We start from the raw sequence: 11,610 nt of genomic DNA, 5'->3' as shown, positions 1-11,610 counted from the left end.
ACACTGATCCTCCAGAGATGTCAAACATTGTCAGAAGTAGCTGATTTCTACTGAAGCATTCTGTATTCACCAGGCAGCCCAGAGATTGGTGAACATGATCACCTTCTAACCTGTTGCACGGTGTCAACATCATGTCAGAAAAACCCAAAACAAAGCAACGGATGTCTTTTTTTTTTTTTTTTTTTTTTTCCTTAAACCTGAGGATTTGGCACATCAAAGCCTCAGTTCAGTGAGTAGTGGTGGGAAGCAGGTTTTCCATTTCCCAAACAGATGAACCAAGTGGGGAAACAGGCAGAGCAATGTTTTTTTTCTAGCACTGTACGGTGGGGCCATGGCAGACAATAACCCAAAATACAGAAATCTGTATTTCCTTTTCTCTGCCAGACTTTGCATTAATCAATCAACTTCAGCCATGGTCTTGACATTACTATCCTATAGAAGATACTAACAGAAAATACAGGCCACTGGCACTGAGATATAATTCTCATGTCTATGCAGAAACTTAAATCCTCATAAAGTACATTTTAGGCAAAAAAATGTTACCAGCTATGAAAGATAGCAAAGTTAATCTTCCCTATACACAAGCTTCTCTAAATGAGAGAGACCTGAAATTATTCAACGTTATCCATAAGCTCTAGAGAGAACAAAGCTAGGATATACTAAAGAAGTACATGCAGGAGCAGAGATCCTGAGAGTCTCTCAAATGAGCAGGGTTCCAAAACAAAGCTGAAAATACTCAGTCCAGGAGGGGCTGGCTCTTTGGAAATGGGTGCCTTTTGCTATTTCTTGAGATGACACCACTCATAGAAACATTATAGTTTTAGATGGAATGTTCTTATTGAAAAATACAGAGAAAAGTCCAGCCTGATTCTTCTAAGTACTGAATGCTTAACACAGAAGCACTGGTTTTGATCTTAGCTGTGCTCCAATAATTAGTTCATAGTAGGATCTACATTACTAAAATTTAATTGAAACCAACAGTCATCCCTCATGATTTTTAATCCGTCAGCAAACACAAAAAGCTGTACTAGAAAATGCTGGAAAATACAGCCTCACAGAGAAAGGGACAATGGAAAGAAAAGCCCTCACTAAAAATAGTACCAGTCTTTTTGTCCCTGTGCAGGAAATGTAGGCACCACGAATTCTAGCCCAGAATAATGCTTTGTCTTTGTGAACATTATTCAGCAGGAGGCAAAAGTAAATCAATGACCGATTCTACTGAAGGAAGTAAACATTTACAGATGGGAAAATTGAGGCACAAAGATATTAAGGGACTTGCCCGAGATGAAAAAGAGAATCCACTCTTCACCACTGCTCTCATCTGTGGTGACATGAGATCCTTGGGTGGGCATGCCAAAGTTCACTGTCCAGAGTGAGAGCCTATTAAATACAAACCCAGTAAAGGAAAATTGCAATGTCTCCCCCAAAAGTGTATGCTTTTGATCCCCTAAGGTGCTAGAAGAGATGGCTCTTGCCGTTTTTTTACAGTGAATCCAGTGAAAATAGACAGCCAAGGCCAGCTCAGAAACCTGGAGAAAAGGTTCTTGAGAAATTTCATTCAGGAAAACCCAAGAGCAGTTTAACTTGGTGCTCCCTATCAGGACAGGACACTGGCTCCTGATGTACAGGGCCAAGCATTGCCTGGTGCCTTTGCAGTGCAGTTTATTCAAGATCTATAACTTTGATCCCCTTTGCTCTTTGCTTAAGCAGATTGAGCTCCACCACTGTCCCACTAAGCATGGTGGAGCAGCAATCAGGAGATTGATTTATTTGCTCCTACTAGCTCTCCCCATACTGTTTTGCCTCTCAGAGGAAAGAAAGAAAACAAGAAATAACTTTGTGATTGTTGTTACAGCTCTTTACACTGGGAGATAGGTGGTGTCTGTGGGAATATGTGATGAATGCTAGTACCATCATGAGGATTACATTTAAGGAGTTGGCTTTTCTAAGAAGTTTGTTCTGGGTCTGAAATGTGTCAACATCTCTATTTTTGTCCCTCACCAAAACCGGTGACTGAGCTGACCTCTTTCACGTAGACAGAGGTCTTAAGATATTTATTTCCTGTAAATTTTGGAAAAGTGCATAGAAGAGAGGGAGCATGCCGAAAGAGCTGTAGCTCTTTTGTAGCACAGCTGTGTCCTCTGAAAGAAGAAAATGCACCTGGCCTTAAGGAATTGCTCACGTTATCCCATCAGGAGCTGTTCAGAGTATGATTACCCCAGTCGTCAGGGAAATTGTGACTCAGAGTTTATACTTTATTAAACCTTGAGACATGGGGCTAGGAGAAATCTAGCTCAGAAGTGCTTGTTTCTTTTCTTCCTCCTCCCTCACCCCGAACACGTTTGAAGTTCTTATGGCTGTTTTTGATACACCTTTAAAGCCAACTAATATAAGAAACGAAATGTTCATCATGCAGTCCGTGGAACCTGGTGAAAGAGCTGTACCATGATGGGAACATTTGGTTGTGAGAGCGGCTGCTATACTGTAACAGCTTAAAGAATAAGAAAGATGTATTCTAATGACCAGTGATGGCTCTAAAGCGTTGGGAGAACTCAGTTCAAAGCCCTTGAAATGAATAACAGTCCTTCTGCTGACGTTACTAATCTTTGGATCGGGCTCATTAATGTATTTCAGATATTATAACCCCGGTGCCAAAAAGATGAAAAAATTAAAATGTACTCATAAAAATAGACATCAAATGTATTTCTGTTCTGGGAATTAATATAGAAGCTAAATGCTTCTGCTAGCACTTTACTGCTGATCTTTTCTTACTGTACTGCTGATCTTTTCTTACTGTTTCTGAAGGAATTAGTGGGGCGAGCAGCTCATTTCAGCCAGGGCTCTGCCTCCAGCAGCTACGGGCATCTCATGCCACACAGTCTGGGAAAATGCTATAACCACTGTAATAGTTTTCACTCTGGCCCTGTAAATCAGTTCTTTCCGGGACATGCTGTGCTGATGGAGAGGAGGGGGAGGAAGGATGGGAGTGGAAATAGAGACATTCAGGCAAGAGTTTCCCATCTTTAGCTTCCGTGTGATTCATTATGGATCAATACTGTACTCTCGAGCTTTTATAGCTCATTAACACCAAGCAGCGTCAAGATATAAATTTGTTATAGTGCTTACCGAGAACTCGGGGGCATCTGGAAGCAGACACCAGCGACCAGTGACTCTGGAACACAACGGGATACAAGGGAAGCACAGTTTAGTTGACCGATTTGCACTCTAGGTAGAAAACAGCGCTCGAGTTCTGACCCAGCGCCCGATTTCCAGGTGCCGTAGCGAAACGTGCCTGGTGTGGGCATGTGCGTGTGTAGGGGCTGGAGAGGACGAGGAGAGGGAGCGTGACGGCCGCTGTGATTCCGCGTGGGGCCGGGGTGCCGACAGCTCGGAGCCGGTCGAGGTTTCCCTCAGCCCTTTCGGGTCGCGCACCTCCCCGGGAGCCCCGAGCAGCGGTGCGGTGCTGCTCCGTGACGTCGCGATGTGAAAACGCAGCGTCAGCTCGCAGCCCCGGTTGCGGGGAGCCCGAGCTCTGTCTCTTTAAGAAGCCGAGCGAGTCGTGATGCCGCTGTTTGTGTTGCTAAACCCCCAGGAGTCCAGTTAAGAAACGGGCAGCTGTCTCTTTAAGCGTGATTTCCTTCTATTGTATTTGAATCGTGATCAGGAAAAAGGAAATGAAACCGGAGAGCCGGGGCCGCGCCGCGCAGCACTAATAGCGATGCCGAGCTCCCCGGCCGCAGCACCCGCCCGGCTCCGCGGGGCGAGCTGAGAGCCGCGGCCGGGCAGGCGCCGGAGAGCGGCGGGCAGCGGCGGGCAGGCAGCGGTGGCCGCGGTAGTCGCGGTAGTCGCCTCCCGTCCGCCCTCAGAGCCGCGGCCGGAGGAGCGGCCCCGCCGCCCGGCGCGCAGGAGGAGCGCGGCGAGGATGGGAGGTTAGAGCCCGCGGGCAGCCCCGCCGCGGAGCCCGGCAGCCGCCCCAGCCCGCGTTTGTGTCTCTCTTTGGTGTTGCAGGAGGAAATCCTGTGAATGTCATTGGGGGGCGGAGGGGGAGCGCGGCTGGTGACAAGGCGTCGAGAGCAGACGGCCTCTGCGGGGGCAGCGGGGGCAGATCGCATCACAGGCACGCTACAAAGGAGCCATCCCTGCCAATGTCATCGGCCATCGAGAGGAAGAGCCTCGATCCTTCCGAGTAAGTGGCGTCTTTTCTCCCGGCCTCCCCACCCCTCCGTTCCTCGCGGTGCCACCGACGGCAAGCTGGCCGGCTTCGTACCGGCCCCGCGCGCCCCTCGGCTGCCACGGGGACTTCTCTCCGGCGGGGGCCTCCGGAGCCGGAGCCCGGGTGCCGGACAGCCCCATCGGGAGGCGGCTGCGGGCGCAGCTCCGGGCCGGGTGCTTCCCGCCGCCCGCGGGTTGCGGGACCCGCTGCGGGGCTCTCATCCAAGCTGAAAGGCGATCGTCGTTCCGGGCTCCCCGGACCTGCCCCGCTCTTTTCGCCGATTATAGCGAAAGGTCGGAGCTGTTATCTGCGGGTGCCCGACTTCCACATTTACACAACGCGAGGCGCTTTGTAACTTTCAAGGGCTTTGCTGGGGGAGGCGTTGCGCAGAGGGCGTGCGGAGGGACCCCACGGTGCAGGTGGTGAGAATTCCCCTCCGCGTTTTTCATGTTCGTGGAAGGGGCCGACCTGCAGATCCCGTCCCGCAGCCGGTTGTGTGCAGCCCTCCCGCACATGCAGGCACCGTCCTTGCAAGGGGCAATGGCAACTCGGCTTAAAACAGCGCTGCGCGCCTTCGTAGCTGCAGTTACACCCATCTGGAATCGTGATAAGAGCAAAAGAAAGAAAATCTCCTTTTTCAGACAGCACTTGAAACATAGCTCTTAGTTAAGTTTGGTCATCCGCAGTTTGTTTCCTGTGATATATTCAAATGCCGTTTCTTGAAGCTGCGATGAGCGCAGGGGAACCATCCCCACTGCGGGTTAAATCAATTCCTGCCGTGTTGCTTCTGATTTTTTGTGTGCTACGTTTTTTTTTTTTAAATCGTCTATGAGAAATCATCATCTGAACTCCTGGGTGTCGATGTCCCGGTTTGCGCTGCAGCGTTTTAGCAGTATTTATTTGCTTTCCTGCTTGGTGTCCTAATGACTTCGCTGGCGTGCAAATATGTGGACATCAAAAAGCCGATGCAGAAGAAAGAAATTCTGTTCCTCAGAAACGTGTGGGGCTGTTACAGAGCTGCCTTGTGATTCCCAGAACCTGTGAGGCCAAGATATTTTGGGGCTGCAATCTCAGGTTTCGCATGATGGCCGATAAGGGACACTAAGGTGCGTTCCCTCCCTGCATGATCTGTTGGGTGGCACGCAGAGCTCATCCAAGTGGAGCCCACTCTCCAGGAATGGAACTATGGGGCTCAATAGAGAAAGCTTGGAATAAGCAGGGCCTGCTCCTGTCACAGCCCAGGCTGCTTGGAGTTTCAATGGGAACTTACAGAGCCTGGGCAGCACTGCTGGGGCCCAGCAGCTTGGGCACTGGGAAAACAGTGGGCTGAGCGTGTTGTCTCATCACATCCCATGGCTCAGCTCGTGAAAGCTACAGGATCAGTTTCATAGTACAGAAGATGTTGACCAGCGGTCATTTCTCCACACTGAACTGAGTCATATTTCCCTAGAAAATTGCTAACCTAGTAAAAAATGTATGGAGTTCCTTGAGGCAGCAACTATAGGAGTTCTCCTGTTGCCTGCTGGAACCCCAGTGCAGCCCAGTTCTGAACTGAGTGAGGACCACAAACAGTCTGGGGCTCTGCTCTGCCTCCTGTTGAGCACTTTGGTCATGGTCTAGTAAAGCAGATAAACCTAAATGTGCAAACCTGTGATTTCCTTTCCACTAGCAGAGGGCTGAAATGATACAGATGCTAAAGGACTTATCCCAGAGTCTTCCTATGAGCTTCCCTGAGGTCTGGGTGAGGGTCTGGGTCACTGCAGAACTGAGCTCACCTGCCTTCCTTTTAGCTTTTGAACGTAGGATGAAATCCGGGCTTCATTCAAAACAGCAGCAAAGCATAAACCAGCTGGGCAGCAGCTACATCTGTTGTTATTTATTTAATGCTGCTCAGTGAAATAACATCCCCGGACTTAGTCTCCAAATTTACATTCCCCAGAGAAAAGCTGGCTGCATGCAGTTTCCCTCAGGTACCTTTTCTAGACTCACAGATCTCTGTGAGACAGAATTCCCTTTGCTCCCAAGCAGCGCTACAGTCAAAACTGAAAGCATCAGGTCTAAACAATAGGCTTGTGTATTTCGGGGTGCAGAGGTGCTTTGTGGAGCTCTTCAGTAAGTTAGAAGTAGATCGAGATGTTGTCTGAGTTCATGCAGACATTTATAGGTAAATCTTAAAAATCGGGGGGAAAAAAAGCTTTTAGGTGTATTTACGGTAATGAATACTCCTGGGTGATAAAGAGATCTTTGTGTTTCTGTTATCCTTTGAAGAAAAATATAAAACAAATTAGCAAATATTTGGTTACTTTTATTAGCTCCTTATACTTTAAGTTATCCCAATCTCCTTAAAGTGCAATAAGAGTGAAGTCCTGCTCGCTCCCTCTCGTGTTAGAAGGGTATAAATTGTTCACTCCATTGGGAGAAAAACATGAGGGTGTGCTCTGTGTTCTCACCCGACCCATCTGCCATTGTCTTTAGTTTTGGTTTTCCTCCTCCTCCTTCTCATGATGGCAGCGTGTTTCCCTTCTCCAACGCCCCTTTTGTTCGCAGGGAGCCGGTGGACGAGGTGCTGCAGATCCCCCCCTCGCTGCTGACATGCGGGGGCTGCCAGCAGAACATCGGGGACCGTTATTTCCTAAAGGCCATCGACCAGTACTGGCACGAGGACTGCCTCAGCTGCGACCTGTGCGGGTGCCGGCTGGGAGAGGTGGGCCGGCGGCTGTACTACAAGCTGGGCAGGAAGCTCTGCCGGAGGGACTATCTCAGGTATGCGGCCTCCCAGCCCGCTTCTCATAGAATCATGGGATCGTGTGAGTTGGAAGGGACCTTAAATGCCATCTGGTCCACCTCCCCTGCAATGAACAGGGACGCCTAAGCTAGATCAGGCACTCACAGCCCCGTCCAGCCTGACCTTGTGTGTCTCCGGGGATGGGGCATCCACCGCCTCTCTGGGCAACTTATTCTATTCACCTCTGCTTCTTTCTACCATTTTAGCTTTGTCTATCAATTTAAGGTACAGCTAGTGAACATGGATCATGCATAATTCATTTTGGCTAATCTTAGATGTAGAGTTTAAGAGTAATGGGGTTTGCTCAGTGCTGCTGCTCCCCACATAGCTGGATGCTGACTCAGCCATGTCAGCATGGGGTACTGCCAAGCAGAAATTGGGAAACAGTGAAGAATTTGAGGAAGACCTTCCCACCCATGCTGACTGCAAGCCAGTTCCCCAGAATGGCTTTAAGCAGTTTTGTGCCACTCCAGGCATTGCTTTGGAGCTGAAAGTTACATAAAAGCAGGTGCTGAGATTGGCTACTGATGAAAGATCATTTCGTTCTCTCATTTAAGAACATGGTATCCAAGGTAACTGAATTTAATTCATTTTCCTGATGTGGTAATGTCAACCCTATAAGAGACGCTTGATTCCACCAAGCAGTGAGACTGCTGTACTTGTTTGGTTCTGAAGTGACAGCCTTTTGTACATGGATCGATCCATGTCTTTTTCTGCATCACTGGTAACTTATCAGGAGCACTTCAAGCAGAAAGAAATCATGTGCTGGATGTGTAGTGTGGAGCTGCAGCCAGTACAGGGAAGTTTGGTCCTGTTAAGCTGGACCCAGTGGAGTTTTCAGCAACATCTATCTTCCTATCTGATTTGCCACGATTTTTAAGTAAGAGGATTAAACTGGGAATAATATATTTCACAAAGCATTCTTAATAAAGGATCTCTATGTTCTCAGTTACAGAGAAATGTTTTGACCTTAGCTGTGCTGGCTGTATCCCATTTGTCCCAATGGATCCCTACTGTTGCAGGAAGTTTGTGGAACAGGCTTAAGACGTTGTATATATTTTCAACTACCTTACTGAAGTCTACTAAAATTAAAGCAGCATCTCAGAGGAGCTCCTAGCAATTGTGTTCCAGAACTTACTGATGGGAATTTCCCTTGGCAGAAATGGGACCACTTGTAAACGCTCAGCAGACATCATGTTCCAATGAACCTGTGTTAGCTACACTTCCCAGACACTTTTTGTTTTAAAAGGGAAGCAAGACAAAATATGTCGGCGCAGTAATGTATTTTCTTGCCATGAGATGAAATGTTTTTGTTTATTTAATTATATAACAAGATATCTTCCATTATTAATGAGACGTCTTGCAACATTTGTGTAACCTTATCACTTTAGCTGGGCAGAAGTAGACACTGACATCTCCTGGTAGACTAAAGAAATATATCTTCTGCCCTTAATGAGCTCTCTGTAATAGGTGTTCCATTTCCAGTTCAGGGTACATGAAGCAGGCACTGAAGTGAAGTGTAAAGGTGGACAAAATCTTTTTGAAATTAGTATGAAAACAGAATTCAAAGTCAATGAGTGTATTCTATACACAAGTAATAGGACTTCTCCCTCCTTTTAGGACTATACATGACAATCTTAGTGATCTTCTCCCACCTAAATGATTCTATGATTCTATATACATGCATACTCTCTATATGTCCCTTATTTATTAATAATATGTTTTTAAAACTGTAACCAGCAGACTGTGTGAAATGCTGCTGTTCATTTTGTCATCACACATGGCTGAGTATGTTGCTCTTCTTCAGTTGAGAATGCTGGCAAATGCTGTGAGGGGGGCATCATACATGGTGCATTTGCTAGGGGCTCCTTTTAATAGAAAATAGCATACTATTTCAGCAGGGAATCTCAATCTGCTTTCAAAAGAGCAGTCAAGAACATAGAATTTTCTGGGACAGCAGAGCACCTGGAAGGTCTTAGCATGTATCCTGAAATGCAGCAGGAGTGATTTCACGAATACAGAAGTATTTGAGTTTGAAAGAATCTCAAATATGGAAGCAATGAATGCATGCAGTAGAATATTAAATCATAGATATGTCATAATGTGGCAACTTTTTCCTGTGAACCACAATAGCAACAGCTGAAGATAGGCAAGTTTTATCAACTGAAAGGTAATTTCTGTTGATGGTATAAGAGGAAGTATTAGCATCGCACAACTTTATCTACGATCAGGTGAACCTTTACTCTGCTTGAAGCTGCTCAATGTTTCAGGATAGCGTCATTGATCACAGAAGTCATTTACCTTAGAAATAAGTGAAGGCCTTGGACTTTCTTCTTCAGTTTTTGGTATTTCAGAGGTTTGAGTTCTGCTCAGCAGCTTTCCGTGTGACCTGTATGTATCTTGGCAATAGTCTGACTAATGAGGCAATGCACTGATGTTGTGTTCCTGTTTTGACTACTTTTTTTCCCCACCTCTCCGGGAAAGGAACTCTAATTACTTCTCTGCTGTTGTTGTTTTAGGCTCTTTGGCCAAGATGGCCTCTGTGCCTCCTGTGACAAACGGATCCGGGCTTATGAGATGACCATGCGGGTGAAGGACAAAGTGTATCACCTTGAATGCTTCAAATGTGCAGCCTGCCAGAAACACTTCTGTGTTGGGGACAGATACCTCCTCATCAACTCGGACATAGTATGTGAACAGGACATCTACGAGTGGACTAAGATAAATGGAATGATATAGCAAAGAGATGGCTCATGATCTATAAAAGACATCTCACGGGTGATGCAGACACGTAGCTGCAGTGAGGAGATAACCACCTGAGCTATGTGCTTTGTCTAAAATGGGGGGGAAATACCACAGAGTAGGCCCTTTTCAGGCAGTGCTACGTAGAATCCAAACTACATATAAATGAAGAAGGGAGACTGAAGCAATAGTAGATAGACTGGCCTGCTAACAAAGGCGTATCCACAATAACTGACATCAGCCAGATAGGCAAGAGCTGAGGAGCAAACACAATGTGATAATGAATGCTCATAAATGGAAAAACAGTAGTGACTTATGTAAAGAGATGTTATGACTTTGTCACCTGCAGACTAGGATTGTGCAGTTGATTTTTCTTTTCAACTCTTTTTAAAAAGTTACTCAGTTTAGACAACTGCTCCTAAAGTAGACATGGAGAAGAATACTGGAAAAAAAGGGCCAGTCCCTTATGTGGTCATTTGATAAGGCAGTATGTTTTGGATTAGGAGAGAAAGGGGGAAGAGGGCGGGGGTTATTTTTGCATGGATTTTTGTTGGTTGGTTTGGGTTTGTTTTTTTTTTTGTGAGAATGAAGAGTGCATCCTCTAGTCCCAAACTGTTCTTCAAAAAAGTCCTGCTGAATAGTTGTTTTCAGGCACTGCTGTTTCAAGATGAGATGTTCCATAGATCATTTCTATACAAATATAAATCTAAAGAGTTGTTCAGCTATTTTATTAACTTAGATTATATCGATAAAATATTTGTTGTGTGTAGTAAGACTCTGCAGCTTTAATAAAAATGACAGAAGATTTGAGTGTTACTATTTCTTTCTTGGAAATCAGATGGAATATTTTGTTTGGATCATTTATTTTATTTTCTGTAGCGGGATTTCTGCACTTGGACTACAGCTGATTCTTGCTGGATTCACTTAAGGTTGTGTTTCAAAGCAGCAGCAGGAAAACACCAGTGAGCCTCAAGAACTTTTATGGAGTTCTTCATACTAAGGACCAATGGGGTAATATTGTGTGACGTGGACCCTTGGGTGCCTGTAAGGATGTTTTGGGCTGGCTGATGCCGTGAAATACATTTGGGTGTTAGTGTGCAACATAAGAATAAGCTGCCTGATCTCAGAGGAGGTCATGTAGGATTAGGTCCTGATTTTGCTCTAGATCATTGAAACCAGTCTAATATAACTTGAGCCAATCAAAATTTACTAATGTTTAGAAAGATTTCTGTTCAAAGCCCTAACAGCAGCTCTGAGCTTTGCCCTCAGGCCCCAGTGCTTAACAGCAACTCAGACCCATTCCCCATGAGTTTACCTGGTCTCTTTCTGGCTTTTGAAGTTTTGGCTTCCTTCAAAAGCAACCGATTTCTCAATTTAATTCTGTGCTTTGTATTTTTCAAAAGCTGTTATTTGATGACTTAGTTGGGTGTCCAACATGCTGGAAGAGAGGATAATTGTCATTTCTCATCATTATTTTTTGCACTATGCTTGTTCTTATAGACGTATCACAAACCCTCCAACTTGTATCATTTTGGGATGAATAATCTAAGTTCTTTCTTGTGTGAAAGCTGTTTCACACTTCTCATCCTCTTCACGTCTACATGTTTTCTGGTTCCACTCTGTCCTTTTCAGAGTGTCACAAGGGCTGTTAATTCTGTTCAAACATATTAAAAATAGAGCTTATAGCACAGTGGAACAAGTCTAACAATCAACTCAGAACACAGCTGTTATGTGCTTTCATCCCATTAGTAGCAACACATAAGCAGTACCACCTAGGCACATAGATATCTATTTGTCCCATTCATTTAAATAAGATTGTCACCTAAGGGACATTTTTTTAGTTCTCATTTTTCTAGTGGTGCTAATTAGT

General features: G+C 45.7%; 1 protein-coding gene across 1 annotated transcript; it reads left to right on the top strand.

Annotated features, from left to right (window-relative positions):
• Positions 1 to 3,562: 3,562 nt before the first annotated feature.
• On the top strand, positions 3,563 to 9,737 carry LMO2 (LIM domain only 2; the record flags this gene model as incomplete). The annotated part of the gene is made up of 4 exons (XM_079536780.1): positions 3,563 to 3,599; positions 4,009 to 4,186; positions 6,761 to 6,976; positions 9,518 to 9,737. The coding sequence occupies 4 exons, from the start codon at positions 3,563 to 3,565 to the stop codon at positions 9,735 to 9,737; spliced, it is 651 nt and encodes a 216-aa protein (XP_079392906.1).
• Positions 9,738 to 11,610: the final 1,873 nt, after the last annotated feature.

The sequence above is a fragment of the Tetrao urogallus genome, assembly GCF_951394365.1.
Source record: "Tetrao urogallus genome assembly, chromosome: 6".
In the NCBI taxonomy this organism is placed as follows: Eukaryota; Metazoa; Chordata; class Aves; order Galliformes; family Phasianidae; genus Tetrao; species Tetrao urogallus.
This window is presented reverse-complemented; position numbering and strand designations above follow the sequence as displayed.